This window comes from Oncorhynchus mykiss, chromosome 21 (genome assembly GCF_013265735.2).
Source record: "Oncorhynchus mykiss isolate Arlee chromosome 21, USDA_OmykA_1.1, whole genome shotgun sequence".
Taxonomy (NCBI): Eukaryota; Metazoa; Chordata; class Actinopteri; order Salmoniformes; family Salmonidae; genus Oncorhynchus; species Oncorhynchus mykiss.
Window position 1 is genome coordinate 63,006,823 of NC_048585.1, and position 23,582 is coordinate 63,030,404.

General features: G+C 43.8%; 1 protein-coding gene across 5 annotated transcripts in view; it reads left to right on the top strand.

Moving 5' to 3' along the window:
- LOC110500813 (TSC22 domain family protein 4) overlaps positions 1–23,582 on the top strand; it is a 59,569-nt gene that overhangs the window by 15,708 nt on the left and 20,279 nt on the right. For 3 of the 5 annotated variants that reach the window (XM_036958396.1, XM_036958393.1, XM_036958392.1), the window contains exon 4: positions 3,690–3,847. In XM_036958396.1, the coding sequence (XP_036814291.1) occupies positions 3,690–3,847 (158 nt within the window). Of the gene's footprint in view, positions 1–3,689; positions 3,848–16,668; positions 16,797–20,173; positions 20,226–21,362; positions 21,626–23,582 lie in introns of those variants that run through there. The other 2 variants (XM_036958397.1, XM_036958394.1) reach the window with 2 other exon arrangements.

Genomic DNA, 23,582 nt, shown 5'->3' on the forward strand with positions numbered 1-23,582 from the left:
TCTATAGCCAGACTGTCCTCTCTGGGCAGCCAGGTTTGTCTGTGACGACCGGTCTCTATAGCCAGACTGTGCTCTCTGGGCAGCCAGGTTTGTCTGTGATGACCATTATAACTGATTGGAAACTTTTGAGCCATATTCTAATTAGAATTTTGATTTTAATGTTCCTTTTAATGGCATAGAAGGCTCTTCTTGCTTTGTCTCTCAGCTCGTTCACAGCCCTGTGAAAGCTACCTGTGTTGCTGATATTTAGTCCTAGATTGTGTAGTTTTTGGTGTGTTCTAATAGAACTGTGTCCAAATAGAATTTATATTTGTCATCCTGATTTCCGGACCTTTTTTGGAATATCATTATATTGTTTAGTGGGAGACAGCAGACCCTCCTTAGTGGGAGACAGCAGACCCTCCTTAGTGGGAGACAGCAGCACCAGGTCATCTGTTTACAGCAGACCCTCCTTAGTGGGAGACAGCAGCACCAGGTCATCTGTTTACAACAGACCCTCCTTAGTGGGAGACAGCAGACCCTCCTTAGTGGGAGACAGCAGACCCTCCTTAGTGGGAGACAGCAGCACCAGGTCATCTGTTTACAGCAGACCCTCCTTAGTGGGAGACAACAGACCCTCCTTAGTGGGAGACAACAGACCCTCCTTAGTGGGAGACAGCAGACCCTCCTTAGTGGGAGACAGCAGACCCTCCTTAGTGGGAGACAGCAGCACCAGGTCATCTGTTTACAGCAGACCCTCCTTAGTGGGAGACAACAGACCCTCCTTAGTGGGAGACGGCAGACCCTCCTTAGTGGGAGACAGCAGACCCTCCTTAGTGGGAGACAGCAGACCCTCCTTAGTGGGAGACAGTAGCACCAGGTCATATGCGTACAGCAGACCCTCCTTAGTGGGAGACAGCAGCACCAGGTCATCTGCGTACAGCAGACCCTCCTTAGTGGGAGACAGCAGCACCAGGTCATCTGTGTACAGCAGACCCTCCTTAGTGGGAGACAGCAGCACCAGGTCATCTGTGTACAGCAGACCCTCCTTAGTGGGAGACAGTAGCACCAGGTCATCTGTCTACAGCAGACCCTCCTTAGTGGGAGACAGCAGACCTTCCTTAGTGGGAGACAGTAGCACCAGGTCATCTGTCTACAGCAGACCCTCCTTAGTGGGAGACAGCAGACCCTCCTTAGTGGGAGATAGTAGCACCAGGTCATCTGCGTACAGCAGACACTTGATCTGGTCTGTTGTGGTTGACTTGTTTGTCTGTTAGTGTGGAGGGTATAAGTGGGGTCTGTTCTGTGGTGATTTGGTAAAAATCCAAGCTGGCTTCTGCTCAGGATGTTGTGTTCATCAAGGAAATGATGTAGTCTACTATTTATGATACTGCAAAGAATTTTCCCTAAATTGCTGTTAATGCAAATTTCTCTAATTTGGGTTAAATTTGTCTCCATTTTTATTTATTTTTAATTTTTCCCCAAATATCGGGGAAAATACCTGCAGTGAGGATGATGTTGAAGAGTTTGAGTATAACCAATTTGAATTTGTGGTCTGTATATTTGATCATTTAATTTAAAATGCCATCAGCACCACAGGCCTTTTTGGGTTGGAGAGTGCATAGTTTTTCAAATATTTATTCTGTAATTGGGGTATCCACAGGATTCTGATAGTCTTTGACTGCTGATTCAAAGTTTTGTAAATGTTCTTGTGTATCTTTTTGTTCTGGGCTCTTTGTTATATTGCTGTAGAGGTTTGCAAAGTGATTTCTCCACATATCCCCATTTTGGATAGCCAATTCCTCATGATGAGGTTTGTTTAATTTATTCCAATTCTCCCAGAAGTGGTTTGAGTCTATGGATTCCTCAACTCCATCCAGCTGATTTCTAATGTGCTGTTCCTTTGTTCTTAGGGTGTGTTTGTATTGTTTCAGTGTTTCTCCATATTGAAGGCCTATATTTTTGTTGTCTGGTTCTCTATGTTTTTGATTAGATATATTTCTCAATGACTTCTTTAGATTTCTCCAATCATTATCGAACCATTTTTCATTCTCTATTCTCTTTGGTTTCCTCTTGTGTGTCTAGATTATCCAAGGAGGATAATTTGTCAGATATAAAGTGTATGTTCCAAATGGCCAAATTTACACCTTCAGTTCTGTAGGAGAATGTTAAGGCTAAAAAGTTGTCCAGGAGAGATTGTTTTTTTTGGCTACTAATTGCTTTTTGGTAGATGTCTGTTCTCACTCCATCTATAGGCCTGTTTAGTACCATGTCATTTATTGGGCCGTGATGCTTCATGGTTGGGTGTTAGTGGGCTGACTGTGAAGGCTCTGAGAGAGTTGTCAGTGGGCTGACTGTGAAGGCTCTGAGAGAGGTGTCAGTGGGCTGACTGAAGGCTCAGAGAGGTGTCAGTGGGCTGACTGTGAAGGCTCAGAGAGGTCAGTGGGCTGACTGTGAAGGCTCTGAGAGAGGTGTCAGTTGGCTGACTGTGAAGGCTCAGAGAGGTGTCAGTTGGCTGACTGTGAAGGCTCTGAGAGAGGTGTCAGTGGGCTGACTGAAGGCTCAGAGAGGTGTCAGTGGGCTGACTGTGAAGGCTCTGAGAGAGGTCAGTGGGCTGACTGTGAAGGCTCTGAGAGAGGTGTTAGTGGGCTGACTGAAGGCTCTGAGAGAGGTGTCAGTTGGCTGACTGTGAAGGCTCTGAGAGAGGTGTTAGTGGGCGACTGTGAAGGCTCTGAGAGAGGTGTCAGTGGGCTGACTGTGAAGGCTCTGAGAGACTCTGGGTTTAGGTCGGTGAGGAAGTAGTCTACAGTGCTGCTGCCAAGGGAAGAGCTGAAGGTGGACCTACCAGAAGAGTCCCCTTTCAGCCTACCATTGACTATGTACAGACCCAGTGTTCCACAGAGCTTCAGGAGCAGTGCTCCATTTGAGTTTTTCACTTTGTCATAGTTGTTTCTGGGGGGTATGTGGGGAGGGAAAGGTTGTTGCTTCACCTCTGCACCATGTTTCCTGTAGTACTACAATATCAACATCAATTTATTTCAGGAAGTCTGCGTTTCTGCTATTTAGCCCAAAAGCAGAGGACTTCAATTCTTGTAAATTCCAACATGAAAATATTTCATAACTGTTTTTTTTTCTCTGTCTCTCCCCTCTGTTGGTCTCTCTGTCGGTCTTTCTCTCCCCCTCTCTCTGTCTGGGTCTCTCTCTCCCCCTCTCTCTATCTGGGTCTCTCTCTCCCCCTCTCTGTGTCTGGGTCTCTCTCTCCCCCTCTCTCTATCTGGGTCTCTCTCTCCCCCTCTCTCTCTGTGTCTGGGTCTCTCTCTCCCCCTCTCTCTATCTGGGTCTCTCTCTCCCCCTCTCTCTCTGTGTCTGGGTCTCTCTCTCCCCCTCTCTCTCTGTCTGGGTCTCTCTCTCCCCCTCTCTCTGTCTGGGTCTCTCTCTCCCCCTGTCTCTTTCTCTGTCGGGGTCTCTCTCTCTCGCTCTGTCGGTCTCTGTCGGGGTCTCTCTCCCCGTCTCTCTCTGTCGGGGTCTCTCTCTCTCTCGCTCTGTCGGTCTCTGTCGGGGTCTCTCTCCCCCTCTCTCTCTGTCGGGGTCTCTCTCTCCCCTCTGTCAGTCTCTCTCCACCTCTCTCTCTCTCTCTCTGTTGGGATCTTTCTCTCTCTGTGTCGGGGTCTCCCTCTCCCCCTCTCTCTCTCCCCATATCCACTCTCTAGTCTCTGTTGAGAGTGTCTCATTCCCAGCCCAGCTCCCCTGGGCCCCCCCTACAGGGTAGAGATGGTACTTTCCTACCCAGTCTGATTCCCATCCAGACTTCTTCGGCCTGGTCCATGTTCGGCTCCGGGGAGGCTGTCCATCTGCCAGGGGACGACAGGTATGGTCTGTGTTTGGGTCTGTTTGTGGGTCTGTCTGTGGTGTGGTGTGTGTGTTAGACCCCCCTCTAGTACAGTGGGTGGATTTGACCGTCATGTTTCTGTTGGGTGGAAGGTGTTGTTTTTGAGAGAGAGCTGTTTCTCTATTGTGCTGTGTGTGGGGGGGTGGGGGCAGGTTTAGTAGCAGCAGAGTGCCAAATACCCCACAGTGTGATAGAGAGGCCACCCAGAGTAGTGTGTGCATATGGATGGACCCCAGGTTGGACTTGTGAAAGTATCACTTTCCTGTCAGTCATGCCGGCTCAATGACAGGCTCCACACCTTCCCAGTTTCTCTGCTCAGAATAGAGAAGTAAGGCAACTAGTGCCTGCACTTCACAGTACAATGTGCACAATCACAGATATGGTTTAAATACTGCAACCATACCACACACACACATCCCCCATTCTGGTTGTTTTCTACCGTTCAATCCAACTTGCTTTTTTATTAGGATCCCCATTAGCTGTTGTGAAAGCAGCAGCTACTCTTCCTGGAGTCCACATGAATCATGACATAATACGGAACATTAATTTGACAAGAACAGCTCAAAGACAAAACTACAAACATTTTCAAATAAGAACAATATAACTGGAAGGTTCTGTACTGACTAAATACTGAGAAAAAACCCAGAGAGACCTAATATTCTAGGACTACGTGTACTAATTAATATTCTAGGACTACGTGTACTAATTAATATTCTAGGACTACGTTTACCATGTACTAATTAATATTCTAGGACTATGTTTATGGAGTACAAATGAATATTCTAGGACTACGTTTACCGTGTACTAATTAATATTCTAGGACTACGTTTACCATGTACTAATTAATATTCTAGGACTGTGTTTACCGTGTACTAATTAATATTCTAGGACTACGTTTATGGTGTACTAATTAATATTCTTGGACTGTGTTTACCGTGTACTAATTAATATTCTAGGACTATGTTTATGGAGTACAAATGAATATTCTAGGACTACGTTTACCGTGTACTAATTAATATTCTAGGACTACGTTTACCATGTACTAATTAATATTCTAGGACTGTGTTTACCGTGTACTAATTAATATTCTAGGACTACGTTTATGGTGTACTAATTAATATTCTTGGACTGTGTTTACTGTGTACTAATTAATATTCTAGGACTGTGTTTACCGTGCACTAATTAATATTCTAGGACTACGTTTATGGTGTACTAATTAATATTCTTGGACTGTGTTTACCGTGTACTAATTAATATTCTAGGACTACGTTTATGGTGTACTAATTAATATTCTAGGACAACGTTTACCGTGTACTAATTAATATTCTTGGACTACGTTTATGGTGTACTAATTAATATTCTTGGACTACGTTGTCAGTTACGCATACAGTCAGGGGGTGATGCATGCAGCCGAACGCACCATTGGGTGCACACCTACAAAACCAGGTGTCGCAGGAAGGCCAAGCCATGCCCTGTTCTCTCCGCTTCAATCACTCAGACACAGGCAAGAGCATCATGGCAACAACTGGAGGACTTTTACATTCTTTATTTAACCAGGTAGGCCAGTTGAGAACAAGTTCTCATTTACAACTGCGACCTGGCCAAGGTGAAGAAAAGCAGTTCGACACAAACAACAACACAGAGTTGCACATGGTATAAACAAACGCACAGTCAATAACACAATAGAAAAGTCTATATACAGTGTGTGCAAATGAGGTAAGATTAGGGAGGTAAGGCAATAAATAATAAATAGGCAAATGTGGCCAAATAATTACAATTGAGCAGTTTAACACTGGAGTGATACATGTGCAGAAGATGAATGTGCAAGTAGAGATACTGGGGTGCAAAAGAGCAAAAAAAACAATATGGGGATGAGGTAGTTGGATGGACTATTTACAGATGGGCTGTGTACAGGTGCAATGATCTGTAAGCTTCTCTGATAGCTGATGCTTAAAGCTAGTGAGGGAGGTATGAGTCTCCAACTTCAGCGATTTTTGCAATTAGTTCCAGTCATTGGCAGCAGAGAACTGGAAGGAAAGGCAGCCAAAGGAGGAATTGGCTTTGGGGTGACCAGTGAGATATACCTGCTGGAGCGCGTGCTACGGGTGGGTGCTGCTATGGTGACCAGTGAGCTGAGATAACGTGGAGCTTTACCTAGCAAAGACTTATAGATGACCTGGAGCCAGTGGGTCTGGCGACGAATATGAAGTGAGGGCCAGCCAACGAGAGCATACAGGTCGCAGTGGTGGGTAGTATATGGGGCTTTGGTGACACAATGGATGGCACTGTGATAGACTGCATCCAATTTGCTGAGTAGAATGTTGGAGGCTATTTTGTAAATTACATTGCCGAAGTCAAGGATTTGTAGGATAGTCAGTTTTACGAGGGTATGTTTGGCAGCAAACATTCTAGATATAATTTTGAATTGCATATGCTTAATGTGAGTCTGGAAGGAGAGTTTACAGTCTAACCAGACACCTAGGTATTTGTAGTTGTCCACACATTCTAAGTCAGAACCGTCCAGAGTAGTGATGCTGGACGGGCGGGCAGGTCTGGGCAGCGATCGGTTGAAGAGCATGCATTTAGTTTTACATGCATTTAAGAGCAGTTGGAGGCCACGGAAGGAGAGTTGTATGACATTGAAGCTCATCTGGAGGTTAGTTGACACAGTGTCCAAAGACGGGCCAGAAGTATACAGAATGGTGTCGTCTGCATAGAGGTGGATCAGAGAATCACCAGCAGCACGAGCAACATCATTGATGTATACAGAGAAGAGAGTCGGCCCGAGAATTGAACTAGATTAACGTACTTTGGTACGAAAGTGCAAATCAATCCCATAACAACAGCAAAGGACCTTGTGAAGATGCTGGAGGAAACAGGTACAAAAGTATCTATTCACAGTAAAATGAGTTCTATATCGACATAACCTGGAAGGCGCACAGCAAGGATGAAGCCACTGCTCCAAAACCACCATAAAAAAAATCCAGACTACGGTTTGCAACTGTACATGGGGATAAAGATCGTACTTTTTGGAGAAGTGTCCTCTGGTCTGATGAAACAAACAGAGAACTGTTTGGCCATAATGACCATCGTTATGTTTGGAGGAAAAAGGGGGAGGCTTGCAAGTTAAAGAACACCATCCCAACCGTGAAGCACGGGGGTGGCAGCATCATGTTGTGGGGGTGCTTTGCTGCAGGAGGGACTGGTGCACTTCACAAAATAGATAGCATCATGAGGCAGGAAAAGTATGTGGATATATTGAAGCAACATCTCAAGACATCAGTCAGGAAGTTAAAGCTTGGTCGCATATGGGTCTTCCAAATGGACAATAACCCCAAGTATACTTCCAAAGTTGTGGCAAAATGGCTTAAGGACAACAAAGTCAAGGTATTGGAGTGGCCATCACAAATCCTTGACCTCAATCCTATAGAAAATTTGTGGGCAGAACTGAAAAAGCGTGTGCGAGCAAAGAGGCCTACAAACCTGACTCAGTTACACCAGCTCTGTCAGGAGGAATGGGCCAAAATTCACCCAACTTGTTGTGGGAAGATTGGAAGGTTATCTGAAACATTTGACCCAAGTTAAACCCCTTTTAAAAGCAATGCTACCAAATACTAATTGAGTGTATGTCAACTTCTGACCCACTGGGAATGTGATGAAAGAAAGAAATAATTATCTCTACTATTATTTTGACATTTCACATTCTTAAAATAGTGGTGATCCTAACTGACCTAAGACAGGGAATTTGTACTAGAGTTAATAGGGTTAAATTTCACATTGTGAAAAAGTGAGTTTAAATGTGTTTGGCTAAGGTGACTTCAACTGTAGGTCTGTAACAGTTTGGGTATAGAGTGTTTCCCTCATCAAAGGGACGCGGCAGCTTTCCAATCTTTGGGGATCTCAGACGATATGAAAGAGAGGTTGAACAGGCTATTAACAATTGCGGCTGATAAATTTAGAAAGAGAAGGTCCAGATAGTCTTGCCCAGCTGATTTGTAGCAGTCCAGATTTTGCAGCTCTTTCAGAACATCAGATATCTTGATTTGGGTGAAGGAGAAATGGGGGAGGCTTGGGCGAGACTGCTGAATAGACACCACTAGTCAGCTGTTTCTACCATCAGACTGCTGAATAGACACCACTAGTCAGCTGTTTCTACCATCAGACTGCTGAATAGACACCACTAGTCAGCTGTTTCTACCATCAGACTGCTGAATAGACACCACTAGTCAGCTGTTTCTACCATCAGACTGCTGAATAGACACCACTAGTCAGCTGTTTCTACCATCAGACTGCTGAATAGACACCACTAGTCAGCTGTTTCTACCATCAGACTGCTGAATAGACACCACTAGTCAGCTGTTTCTACCATCAGACTGCTGAATAGACACCACTAGTCAGCTGTTTCTACCATCAGACTGCTGAATAGACACCACTAGTCAGCTGTTTCTACCATCAGACTGCTGAATAGACACCACTAGTCAGCTGTTTCTACCATCAGACTGCTGAATAGACACCACTAGTCAGCTGTTTCTACCATCAGACTGCTGAATAGACACCACTAGTCAGCTGTTTCTACCATCAGACTGCTGAATAGACACCACTAGTCAGCTGTTTCTACCATCAGACTGCTGAATAGACACCACTAGTCAGCTGTTTCTACCATCAGACTGCTGAATAGACACCACTAGTCAGCTGTTTCTACCATCAGACTGCTGAATAGACACCACTAGTCAGCTGTTTCTACCATCAGACTGCTGAATAGACACCACTAGTCAGCTGTTTCTACCATCAGACTGCTGAATAGACACCACTAGCTCGGTGCCTCCACCTTTTATTACCCTGGAATCACGCCTTCAAGCCTGTGTGTCTATTAAACGCAGATGTGTCGAAGGAGCGTGAAATTGTCATGCTGACTGCAGGAATGTCCACCAGAGAATATAATTTAAATTTCTCTACCATAAGCTGACTCCAATGTAATTTTATAGAATTTGGTAGTACGTCCAACCGGCCTCACAACCCCAGACCACGTGGAACCACACCAGCCCAGGACATCCACATCCGGCTTCTTCACCTACTGGATCGTCTGAGACCAGCCATCCGGACAGCTGATCAAACTCTGGGTTTGCACAACCGAAGAATTTATGCACAAACTGTCAGATACCGTCTCAGGGAAGCTCATCTGCGTTCTCATTCTCACCAGGGTTCTGCTCTGAATGCCTTTCGGCATTGTAACCGTCTTCAGTGGACAAATACTCACCTTATGATTGCCACTGGCACACTGGAGAAGTGTGCTCTTCACGGATGAATCCTGATTTCAACAGTTTGACAGAGCGTGTGTTGTGTGGGTGAGCGTTTTGCTGATGTCAACTTTGTAAACAGAGTGCCCCATGGTGGGGTTATGGTATGGGCAGGCATAAGCTACAGACAGTGAAAGGAATTGCATTTTATCGATGGCAATGTGAATGCACAGAGATACCGTGACGAGATCCTGAGGCCCATTGTCGTGCCATTCATCCACCGCCATCACCTCATGTTTCAGCATGAAAATGCACGTCACAAGGATGTCACAAGGATCTGCACACAATTCCTGGAAGCTGAAAATGTCCTAGTTCTTCCAAGGCCTGCATACTCACCAGACTTGTCACCCATTGAGCATGTTTGGGATGCTCTGGATCAACGTGTATGACAGCGTGTTCCAGTCCAATATCCAGCAACTTCACACAGCCATTGAAGAGGAGTGGGACAACATTCAAAAGGCCACAATCAACAGCCTGATCAACTCTATGTGAAGGAGATGTGTCGCGCTGCATGAGGCAAATGGTCACACCAGATACCGACTGGTTTTCTGATCCACGCCCCTACCTTTTTTCTAAGGTATTTGTAACCAACAGATCTGTATCTGTATTCCCAGTCATGTGAAATCCATAGATTAGGTCCTAATGAATTTTTTTCAATTTACAGATTTTTCTTATATGAACTGCAACTCAATAAAATGTTAGAAATAGTTGCATGTTACGTTTTTATATTTTTGTTCAGCGTAGGTCCTTCTTTGCAGCGCTGGACCACTCGACTGGACAATAACCCAGATAAGATCAAACTAGAGCCTGCGGAGTGTGGTGTCAAAAAAGCAGAGCATCTCTTTATTACAGACAAACCTCTCCCCATCTTTACAACCATTGAATCTATATGTTTTGACCATGACAAGTTTACAATCCAAGGTAATTTAGCATTATTGTGGCTGATGTGGGGGAGGGGTGATGAGGAAGTGAGTGAATGAGCTAGAGGCCTAAGCCTGTGTAGTCTTGCATAATCACAGGTTGGTGGCTGATCAGGCTGGCTCCTCCCCTAAGTGTGCACTCGTTCCTCTATTTAAATTGTAGTCCAATGTCCCCTTCTCATCCATCCATCTCTCTCTCTCTCTCTCTCTCTCTCTCTCTCTCTCTCTCTCTGTCTCTGTCTCTGTCTCTGTCTCTGTCTCTGTCTCTGTCTCTGTCTCTGTCTCTGTCTCTGTCTCTGTCTCTGTCTCTGTCTCTGTCTCTGTCTCTGTCTCTCTCTCTCTCTCTCTCTCTCTGTCTCTCTGTCTCTCTGTCTCTCTGTCTCTCTCTCTCTGTCTCTGTCTCTGTCTCTGTCTCTGTCTCTGTCTCTCTCTCTGTCTCTCTCTCTGTCTCTCTCTCTCTCTCTCTCTCTCTCTCTCTCTCAGCATCTCTCTCTCTCTCTCTCTCTCTCTCTCAGCATCTCTCTCTCTCTCCCTCTCTCTCTCTCTCTCTCTCTCTCTCTCTCAGCATCTCTCTCTCTTTCTCAGCATCTCTCTTTCTCTCTCTCTCAGCATCTCTCTTTCTCTCTTTCTCAGCATCTCTCTTTCTCTCTCTCTCAGCATCTTTCTCTCTCTCTCAGCATCTTTCTCTCTCTCTCAGCATCTTTCTCTCTCTCTCAGCATCTCGCTCTCTTTCTCAGCATATTTCTCTCAGCATCTCTCTCTCTCTTTCAGCATCTATCTCTCTCTCACGCTCTCTCTAAAAGGTTGTTTGTGTTGTCAATATCAGCCCTGTGTCTCTGGACGAGGTTCAGAGATTGAACAGTCAGTGGATGCTAGTGTGTGTGTGTTGTCACCACAGGAGAGATTCTGGCTGGGATGCATCTAATCCTCCACTCAATGTTTATACGATACAGCCGCGTGGGGAGGGGGAGGTTTAACACAGACGGGTCAGAGTATGTTGATCCTGGAAAGGTAATCAACATACTCAGTGCGAGTGGGCGGCTGAGAATGACACGTGTTGTCATTGGATGAGGCACTGAGGGGACGGGTTTAGGAGGAGTTTGTACCTGTGTGAACCAGAGTGAGGACAGTGTGGTCTGTGGGAGAGGCAGAATGGTACCTCATGTGAGCAGACTCCCCTCGCCTTGACAGGAGATTCCGCCCTGCGGGAAAAGTGAAATGAGGATTAGCCAATGAGACGTGTGGATAGAATCAGGACATAATCTAAATCCACAGACAAAGCCTTCTCTCATCTGGGATTAACTTGCTGGCTGGGGCTGGTTTAGAGTTGGGTCTCTGGGTAGCTAGCTGGGGCTGGTTTAGAGTTGGGACTCATCTGGCTCTGTGGGGTTAGGGTAGCTGGCTGGGGCTGGTTTAGAGTTGGGTCTCTGGCTCTGTGGGGTTAGGGTAGCTGGCTGGGGCTGGTTTAGAGTTGGGGCTCATCTGGCTCTGTGGGGTTAGGGTAGCTGGCTGGGGCTGGTTTAGAGTTGGGTCTCTGGCTCTGTGGGGTTAGGGTAGCTGGCTGGCTGGGGCTGGTTTAGAGTTTGGTCTCTGGCTCTGTGGGGTTAGGGTAGCTGGCTGGCTGGGGCTGGTTTAGAGTTGGGTCTCTGGCTCTATGGGGTTAGGGTAGCTGGCTGGGGCTGGTTTACAGTTGGGTCTCTGGCTCTGTGGGGTTAGGGTAGCTGGCTGGGGCTGGTTTAGAGTTGGGGCTCATCTGGCTCTGTGGGGTTAGGGTAGCTGGCTGGCTGGGGCTGGTTTAGAGTTGGGGCTCATCTGGCTCTGTGGGGTTAGGGTAGCTGGCTGGGGCTGGTTTAGAGTTGGGTCTCTGGCTCTGTGGGGTTAGGGTAGCTGGCTGGCTGGGGCTGGTTTAGAGTTTGGTCTCTGGCTCTGTGGGGTTAGGGTAGCTGGCTGGGGCTGGTTTACAGTTGGGGCTCATCTGGCTCTGTGGGGTTAGGGTAGCTGGCTGGCTGGGGCTGGTTTAGAGTTGGGTCTCATCTGGCTCTGTGGGGTTAGGGTAGCTGGCTGGGGCTGGTTTAGAGTTGGGTCTCTGGCTCTGTGGGGTTAGGGTAGCTGGCTGGGGCTGGTTTAGAGTTGGGTCTCTGGCTCTGTGGGGTTAGGGTAGCTGGCTGGGGCTGGTTTACAGTTGGGTCTCTGGCTCTGTGGGGTTAGGGTAGCTGGCTGGGGCTGGTTTACAGTTGGGTCTCTGGCTCTGTGGGGTTAGGGTAGCTGGCTGGGGCTGGTTTACAGTTGGGTCTCTGGCTCTGTGGGGTTAGGGTAGATGGCTGGGGCTGGTTTAGAGTTGGGTCTCTGGCTCTGTGGGGTTAGGGTAGCTGGCTGGGGCTGGTTTAGAGTTGGGTCTCTGGCTCTGTGGGGTTAGGGTAGCTGGCTGGCTGGGGCTGGTTTAGAGTTTGGTCTCTGGCTCTGTGGGTTAGGGTAGCTGGCTGGGGCTGTTTTACAGTTGGGGCTCATCTGTCTCTGTGGGGATTAGGGTAGCTGGCTGGCTAGGGCTGGTTTAGAGTTGGAGCTCTGGCTCTGTGGGGTAAGGGTAGCTGGCTGGGGCTGGTTTAGAGTTGGGTCTCTGGCTCTGTGGGGTTAGGGTAGCTGGCTGGGGCTGGTTTAGAGTTGGGTCTCTGGCTCTGTGGGGTTAGGGTAGCTGGCTGGGGCTGGTTTAGAGTTGGGTCTCTGGCTCTGTGGGGTTAGGGTAGCTGGCTGGCTGGGGCTGGGTTAGAGTTGGGTCTCTGGCTCTGTGGGGTTAGGGTAGCTGGCTGGGGCTGGTTTAGAGTTGGGGCTCATCTGGCTCTGTGGGGTTAGGGTAGCTGGCTGCATACTGGGTGATCTGAAAAGACCATGGGCAAATCTAATGGCAATTTATTCTAAGGCTGTGGCAGTCACAAAGTTTTGTCAGCCACGAACATAAACACATTTAGCATCTCCTTGCTTCCACAGATAGCCCACAAGCCACTGACCTTTGGAACATCTACTTTTTTTAAAGTCTAATAAATTAATTTAATCTAGCCTACACCTTCACAATAATGTCATTTAATCTAGCCTAATAGCATCCTCTGAGTCAGTCTATTATGTTAGGCCCTGATCTGGCTGTGCCATATGACTCTAGGCTACACTAGTTCATTTAGCAGACAAGATTTGCTTAGAATTCCGTGGTATTATTTTATATTTATAGTATGAGGAATACAATTGAACAAAGCTGAATAAAATAGAAAGGATATTTTCTCCAAGAGATTTGAGGGAGGGCGCACATGTGGCTGTTCTGTGTTGAGCGGTCACCAAAGAAACATGTACTCCTATATGCTTAATTTAGAGTTATTTATGTAACTTTAGTTGTTCTACTGACGTTGGGTTATGTTTTGATTTTTAATACATTGTAAGGCTGCATGATGAGGCTCTGATGATGATTTGAAAAAGGTTGCTTGAAAGGCATGAGCTCTGCTTTGTTTTTTTTGCGCAGGCTGTACACACTACATCAGTCACTCATTCACAATTTGACCAGCACTTGATAATGCCTAGAATTTCACGGCGGCATCCCCTTTGTGTGGCCGCAATGCCCCCTAAAAAATCCATGCCTTTTGCGGCCAGAGCTGGCCGCCCGGTTAAACTGAGCAATCTGGGGGGGAATGGCCTTGGTCAGGGAGGTGGCCAAGAACACGATGGTCACTCTGACAGAGTTCCAGAATTCCTCTGTGGAGATGGGAGAACCTTCCAGAAGGACAACCATCTCTGCAGCACCACACCAATCAGGCCTTTATGGTAGAGTGGCCAGACGGAAGCCACTTTTTTATTTTACCTTTATTTAACCAGGCAAGTCAGTTAAGAACAAATTCTTATTTTCAATGATGGCCTAGGAACAGAGGGTTAACTGCCTGTTCAGGGGCAGAACGACCGATTTGTACCTTGACAGCTCAGGGATTTGAACTTTCTCAGTGAAAGGCACATGACAGCCAGCTTGGAGTTTGCCAAAAGCCACCTAAACTCTTAGACCATTAGAAACAAGATTCTCTGGTCTGATGAAAACCAGATTGAACTCTTTGGCCTGAATGTAAATGTGATATTTCAGTTTATTTTTTATAAATTAGCAAACATTTCTGAAAACCTGTTTTTGCTTTGTCATTATGGGGTATTGTGATGTCATTATGGGGTATTGTGTGTAGATTGATGAGGGGGGGGAAAAACAATACATTACAGCCTTATTTTAAAATGTAACAAAAAAAGAAGGTAGGAATACTTTCTGAATAACCCGTGCCTTCAGGAAGTATTCAGACCCCTTTAGTGTCTGAATAACCCGTGCCTTCAGGAAGTATTCAGACCCCTTTAGTTTCTGAATAACCCGTGCCTTCAGGAAGTATTCAGACCCCTTTAGTTTCTGAATAAACCATGCCTTCAGGAAGTATTCAGACCCCTTTAGTTTCTGAATAACCCGTGCCTTCAGGAAGTATTCAGACCCCTTTAGTTTCTGAATAACCCGTGCCTTCAGGAAGTATTCAGACCCCTTTAGTTTCTGAATAAACCATGCCTTCAGGAAGTATTCAGACCCCTTTAGTTTCTGAATAACCCGTGCCTTCAGGAAGTATTCAGACCCCTTTAGTTTCTGAATAACCCGTGCCTTCAGGAAGTATTCAGACCCCTTTAGTTTCTGAATAAACCATGCCTTCAGGAAGTATTCAGACCCCTTTAGTTTCTGAATAACCCGTGCCTTCAGGAAGTATTCAGACCCCTTTAGTTTCTGAATAAACCATGCCTTCAGGAAGTATTCAGACCCCTTTAGTTTCTGAATAACCCGTGCCTTCAGGAAGTATTCAGACCCCTTTAGTTTCTGAATAACCCGTGCCTTCAGGAAGTATTCAGACCCCTTTAGTTTCTGAATAAACCATGCCTTCAGGAAGTATTCAGACCCCTTTAGTTTCTGAATAAACCGTGCCTTCAGGAAGTATTCAGACCCCTTTAGTTTCTGAATAAACCGTGCCTTCAGGAAGTATTCAGACCCCTTTAGTTTCTGAATAAACCATGCCTTCAGGAAGTATTCAGACCCCTTTAGTTTCTGAATAAACCGTGCCTTCAGGAAGTATTCAGACCCCTTTAGTTTCTGAATAAACCATGCCTTCAGGAAGTATTCAGACCCCTTTAGTTTCTGAATAACCCGTGCCTTCAGGAAGTATTCAGACCCCTTTAGTTTCTGAATAACCCGTGCCTTCAGGAAGTATTCAGACCCCTTTAGTTTCTGAATAAACCATGCCTTCAGGAAGTATTCAGACCCCTTTAGTTTCTGAATAAACCATGCCTTCAGGAAGTATTCAGACCCCTTTAGTTTCTGAATAACCCGTGCCTTCAGGAAGTATTCAGACCCCTTTAATTTTTACACATTTTGTTACATATGGATGTTTTATTTTTTTATCCATACAATTATCTTCGGTTAGAGGAGATGGAGAAGAGTGAAATGAAAACATGCTTAAAGTACTTTCCTTCCTTTTTCTAAATATAGTTTGGTGAATCATTGGTGACTGTCATTTGTAACAAGTTTCAGTCAATTATTTTTGGTAATTTCTATGTTGAAGATTTCAAAAAATAATTTGGTGCATTTTTCTGCATTTTCCATCCAGTTTGCTTTATTTTTATAATAAATTACACTTGATCTTTCTTGAATAAGTTTCTCCATTCCCTCCATAGGTTCCTCCACATTTTTCCTCTAAAGTATTCTGATAGTTTTTATTGCTAACTATCAGTACTGTCCTTCTATTTCCTTTGTTAAAATGGACTCGTTTGACCTAAATTGCTTTTGTTTTATAGATGAGTACTGAGTTAGTTGCATGGCCTCTAAATACACATTTTAAAAGTGTCCCATACAATAAGGGGATTTGCTGTACCTATGTTTATTTAGGAAAAAGTCTGTAATAAATTATTCTGTCCTTGCTAAAAAGTTATCATCCAATAGGCTTTGATTAAATTTTCAATATCCTCTTCCACGTGGAATTTCTGTAAATGTATATGCCAATTATTTGTTGATCTGACCGCATTCACTCCCCTATCAAAACTTGTTTTCTTTCTAACTTTTGGATAAGCCTCTGCCATGTATATCTCACTAGGTCAGGATAATTAAGCGTCCAAATATCTACTAGTTCCAATATATCCATGACATTCGTGATTTCCTTTACGTTCCATAGATGTATTTAAAACCATATTATAATCGATCACCATAATAATAGTCTTGTATTGCTTGTAAGGTTGATCAATTATTATATATATTTTCAAAGAAGCGTGGCTCATCATTATTTGGACCGTAAAGGTAAATGAGACATGTCTGTTTATGGTCCAATAACATATTTAAAATCATCCCTCTACCTTGTGGATCTGTTGGACAATTTGCACATTTGGATCAAAATTATTGTAATTTAATATCTTCACCTCTTTTAAATTTCTTGCCCATTGGAGAAGTATATTTCCCCCCCCCCCTGTCCTTTTTCCTCACAACTTCATCTAAAATCATTGAATGAGTTTCCTGTAAACAATAGATATTATATTCCTTGTCTTTTAGGGAGGGAGAGAATCCCGTCCCAGACCATGATGGACCCTCCACCTCCAAATCGATCCCGCTCCAAAGTACTGGCCTCGGCGTAACGCTCATTCCTTCGACGATAAACGTGAATCCAACCATCACACCTGGTGAGACAAAACCGCGACTCGTCAGTGAGGAGCACTTTTTGTCAGTCCTGTCTGGTCCAGCGACGGTGGGTTTGTGCCCATAGGCGACGTTGTTGCCGGTGTCTGGTGAGACCCTGCCTTAGATAAGGCCTACAAGTCCTCAGTCCAGGCTCTCTGTTTGTTGCGGACAGTCTGAGCACTGATGGAGGGATTGTGCGTTCCTGGTATAACTCGGGCATTTGTTGTTGCCGTCCTGTACCTGTCCTGCAGGTGTGATGTTTGGATATACCAATCCTGTGCAGGTGTTGTTACACGTGGTCTGCCACTGCGAGGATGATCAGCTGTGCGTCCTGTCTCCCTGTAGAACTGTCTTAGGCGTCTCATAGTACGGACATTGCAATTTATTGCCCTGGCCACATCTGCAGTCCTCATGCCTCCTTGCAGCATGCCTAAGGCACGTTCACACAGATGAGCAGGGACCCAGGGCATCTTTCTTTTAGTGTTTTCAGAGTCAGTAGAAAGGCCTCTTTAGTGTCCTACGTTTTCATAACTGTGACCTTAATTGCCTACCGTCTGTAAGCTGTTAGTGTCTTAACGACCGTTCCACAGGTGCGTGTTCATTAATTGATTATGATTCATTGAACAAGCATGGGAAAGTGTTTAAACCCTTTACAATGAAGATCTGTGAAGTTATTTGGATCTGTACGAATTATCTTTGAAAGAAAGGGTCTGAAAAGGGGACTTTTTTTGGGGGGGGCAGTTATTTATATTTATATATATATATATATATATATATATATAAATAACTGCCCCCCCCCCAAAAAAAGTCCCCTTTTTTAACAATATTGCTTACCTTATTTTGCACAATTAACAAATAAAATGCGTAGTAATGTAGGCAGTTCATGCAAAGGATTGTTACCTAGAACCAGGATTGGTACCTAGAACCAGGATTGGTACCTAGAACCAGGATTGGTACCTAGAACCAAGATTGCCATTACAAAAATTACAATTATTATTTTAGCAAACAATTATTGTGATTCATCCTGTATTGTCTATAACATTATTACCCGCATAGCATCATATGTGGGATACTCATGCATACTCAACCTCTTTCCCCACAAACAACCATACACTCAGATGTTCAACAGTTGTTCCATCCTGAGTCCAACTCAAGAGAAGACTTGATGTGTGAATGCATATGCAGTTGCAGCTGTTTGAGAAGGCATGAAATTGAGCAAAAACTGGCAGAAATGGGAAGATTTGATTAACCAATGTCAAGTCCTAGCTGATGGAGATCAGATACACCCCTTTCCCTTGCAACACACACACGCTGGTCCCCCGTTGTCACCATTTTCCCAAAGCATCTCTGAGCAGTCAGACCTTTTGATTTATTTGTGCCACAATAGGCTACAATTGATTTTGGCCCAATAGTCCTGGCATTCTGATAGTGTTATATTGCCTAAAAAGATCAAATTAATTCAAAGCCACTAGGCCTAATAAGACATTTTTCATTCATTTGAATTTCATTCTAAGTAACAATTTATTGAGTATAATGCTTTAATACAACTAAATGTTTAGGTGCTGAGCGCTGTATGTTCCTGCCAGCCTAGCGTGTCACACTCTCAAATGTTTGTCGGCTATAGCCTTGAAATCACTGAGATAATAGGCTAATACAATAGCCTAAATAATACATGTTCATTCCTTCTTAGGCGCCCTGTCTGGCTCCTGACTAATGTAGAGTGTTTATATGCTATTTAATATGACTTGTAGCCTATTCAGAGTGTTTAATATGACATGTAGCCTATTCAGAGTGTTTAATATGACATGTAGCCAATTCAGAGTGTTTAATATGACATGTAGCCTATTCAGAGTGTTTAATATGACATGTAGCCTATTCAGAGTGTTTAATATGACATGTAGCCTATTCAGAGTGTTTAATATGACATGTAGCCTATTCAGAGTGTTTAATATGACATGTAGCCTATTCAGTGTTTATATACTGTTTAATATGACATGTAGCCTATTCAGAGTGTTTAATATGACATGTAGCCTATTCAGTGTGTTAATATGACATGTAGCCTATTCAGTGTTTATATGCTATTTAATATGACATGTAGCCTATTCAGTGTGTTAATATGACATGTAGCCTATTCAGTGTTTATATGCTATTTAATATGACATGTAGCCTATTCAGTGTGTTAATATGACATGTAGCCTATTCAGTGTTTATATGCTGTTTAATATGACATGTAGCCTATTCAGAGTGTTAATATGACATGTAGCCTATTCAGAGTGTTTAATATGACATATAGCCTATTCAGAGTGTTTAATATGACATGTAGCCTATTCAGAGTGTTTAATATGACATGTAGTCTATTCAGAGTGTTTAATATGACATGTAGCCTATTCAGAGTGTTAATATGACATGTAGCCCATTCAGAGTGTTTAATATGACATGTAGCCTATTCAGAGTGTTAATATAGTGTTTAATATGACATATAGCCTATTCAGAGTGTTTAATATGACATGTAGCCTATTCAGAGTGTTTATATGACATGTAGCCTCCTCAGTGTTTATATGCTGTTTAATATGACATGTAGTCTATTCAGAGTGTTTAATATGACATGTAGTCTATTCAGAGTGTTTAATATGACATGTAGCCTATTCAGAGTGTTTATATGACATGTAGCCTCCTCAGTGTTTATATGCTGTTTAATATGACATGTAGTCTATTCAGAGTGTTTAATATGACATGTAGTCTATTCAGAGTGTTTAATATGACATGTAGCCTATTCAGAGTGTTAATATGACATGTAGCCTCCTCAGTGTTTATATGCTGTTTAATATGACATGTAGCCTATTCAGAGTGTTAATATGACATGTAGCCTCCTCAGTGTTTATATGCTATTTAATATGACATGTAGCCTATTCAGAGTGTTTAATATGACATGTAGCCTATTCAGAGTGTTTAATATGACATGTAGCCTATTCAGAGTGTTTAATATGACATGTAGCCTATTCAGAGTGTTTAATATGACATGTAGCCTATTCAGAGTGTTTATATTTATGAAAATACTTTTCATTTAAATCATATGGTTTGGTTTCAATAATTCAAAATCAAATGATAGGTCCAGGTAGTCATAACAATAGATGGGTGTTGGTTAAATGGTGTTTTAATGAATGAGTGGTAATTAGTTTATTTTCCCTTGTGAGCGAGGAGCGGTTTGGTTTTTAGTGGAGCGGTTGGAAAGGATGTGGAGCGGCTGAGTGGGATTTCCGACCACTCAACTCCATACTCACATACTCTGATGGGAACCATGTGCCACCACATTACACTGAATCTAGACACGCGCGCACACACACACTATTCAAAACTGTTTATTTTCTCGTCTTTGCAGTGGGTCGAGCAGCAGCATGATCGCAATCGACAACAAGATAGAGCAAGCCATGGTAGGTCTCTTGTGTTTTTCAAAAAAGAAGCCTGAAACCTTGAATAAAGAATGTTGACATCTAGTGGAAGCCATAGGAATCTGGGAGACGGAGTTACATAGAAACAATAGGTTTCCATAATAAAAAATAAATAATTCTGGTCGGATTTTCGCCTGACATCAATTCTGTTATAGTCCCAGACATTATGTTAACAGTTACCGGCCGTGATTGGGAGTCCCATAGTGCAGCACACAATTGGCCCAGTGTCGTCCGGGTTTGGCCGGTGTAGGCCGTCATTGTAAATTGGCCCAGCGTCGTCCGGGTTTGGACATTGTAGGCCGTCATTGAAAATAAGAATTTGTTCTTAATTTAACTGATTTATACGCTGAGTGGACAAAACATTAGGACCACCTGCTCTTTCCATGAGACTGACCAGGTGAATCCAGGTGAAAACTATGATCCCTTATTGATGTCACTTGTTAAATCCACTTCAATCAGTGTAGATGAAGGGGAGGAGACGGGTTAAAGAAGGATTTTTAAGCCTTGTGACAATTGAAACAAGGATTGTGTATGTGTGCCAATCAGAGGGTGAATTGGCAAGACAAAATATTAAAGTGCCTTTGAATGGGGTATGGTAGTAGGTGCCAGGCACACCGGTATGTGGCAAGAACTGCAACAGTTTCCCGTGTGAATCAAAAATGGTCCACCATCCAAAGGACAGGCAGCCAACTTGACAACTGTGGGAAGCATTGGAGTCAACATGGGCCAGCATCCCTGTTGAATGCTTTCGCCCCCTTTAGAGACCATGTCCAAGTAACAGTATAGCTTCCGTCCCTCTCCTCACCCCTACCTGGGCTCGAACCAGGGACCCTCTGCACAAATCTACAACTGCCTCCCACGAAGCATCGTTACCCATCGCTCCACAGAAGCCGCGGCCCTTGCAGAGCAAGGGGAACAACTACTTCAAGGTCTCAGAGCGAGTGACGTCACCGATTGAAACGCTATTAGCGCGCACTCCGCTAACTAGCTAGCCATTTCACACCGGTTACACCCAGACAAGTTGAGGCTGTTCTGAGGGCAAAAGGGGGTGGAACTCAATATTAGGAAGGTGTTCTTAGTGTTTTGTCCACTCAGTGTAGATTGTTTTCTATATTTCAGGACCTTGTAAAGACCCACCTGATGCTGGCGGTCAGAGAGGAAGTGGAGTTGCTATGGGAACAGATTAAAGAACTATCAGAAAGGAACACCCAGCTGGAGAGAGAGAACTATATCCTGAGAACTCTGAGAGACAGAGACTGACACAGCAACAAAATGTTACACTCCTCTCATGATCGTTGTTTAAATTAGTAATACCTGTAACATGACTGATGAATGATTCTGTTGAACGGCAGAAAACAATAATAAATAACTGTGACTAAAGAGTACCTGGATACCTAGAGCACAGACACACACGGCGTTGTCGGGGGTAACCAACAGAGCTGGGTTGGAATGTGGATTGGAGCGCTAAGAGGATGGGAAGGATCAAACAGTCAGGGATCAGCACACAACACCTCTATATACACTACACCTCTATACACACCACACCTCTATATACACCTATATACACCTCTATACACACCACACCTCTATATACACCTCTATACACACCACACCTCTATATACACCTCTATACATACCACACCTCTATATACACCTATATACACCTCTATACACACCACACATCTATATACACCTATATACACCTCTATACACACCACACCTCTATATATACCTCTATATACACCACACCTCTATATATACCTCTATATACACCACACCTCTATATACACCTCTATACACACTACACCTCTATATACACCTATATACATCTCTATACACACCACACCTCTATATATACCTCTATACACACTACACCTCTATATACACCACACCTCTATATATACCTCTATATACACCACACCTCTATATACACCTATATTCACACACCTCTATATACACCACACCTCTATACACACACCACACCTCTATATACACCTCTACACACACCTCTATATACACCACACCTCTATACACACCACACCTCTATATACACACACCTCTATATACACCTATATATCTCTATACACACCACACCTCTATATACACCTATATATCTCTATACACACCACCTCTATATACACCACACCTCTATACACACCACACCTCTATATACACCTCTATACACACCACATCTCTATATACACCTCTATACACACCACACCTCTATATACACACCACAACTCTATATACACACCACAACTCTATATACACCTCTATATACACCACACCTCTATACACACCACACCTCTATATACACCTCTATACACCTCTATACATACCACACCTCTGTATACCCCTCTATACACACCACACCTATATACACCTCTATACACACCACACCTCTATATACACCACACCTCTATATACACCTCTACACACCACACCTCTATATACACCTCTATACACACCACACCTCTATTTACACCTCTATATACACCTCTACACACCACACCTCTATATACACCTCTACACACCACACCTCTATACACACACCACACCTCTATACACACCTCTCTATACACCTCTATACACACCACTCTATACACCACACCTCTGTATACACCTCTATACACACCACACCTCTATATACACCTCTATACACACCACACCTCTATATACACCTCTATATACACCTTTATACACCTCTATACACACCACACCTCTATACACACCACACCTCTATATACACCTCTATACACACCACGCCTATATACACACATTGGCTCTTTCAATTAATCTTAATTCTTTGCATCCTGAGGGAAGGGACCTTGAACAGTTGACAAGGAGGCGAGGAGAGAATGGAAGGAATCAAGGAAAGATGCATTGTGATAAACCCATGATTAAAATATGTTCTAAAACTTGATAGACACATTGAAAGGTCGCTGGTTTGAATCCCCGAGTCGACTAGGTGAAAAATCTCTGTACCCTTGAGGAAGGCACTTAACCCAAATAGCTCCTGTAGTCGCCCTGGATAAGAGCATCTGCTAAATGACAAATATACATTTGATGATTGACCAGACAGACCTTATTTTGAAATGGAATACTTTATCTGTGATTGTTTGAGCTTGGCTGACTTAATAAACCAATATAGAAGTCCCAAAAGCTGCAAACCATCACAATAGCCTCGCTGTATTCTGATGACAGATAGCGCCGTCTTGTGGTAATACAACTGCAGTTGTTCTGATTTTTATTTAACCTTTATTTAACTAGGCAAGACAACTATGAACATATTCGTATTTACAATGATGGCCTACCCCGGCCGAACCCTAAACGGATGAC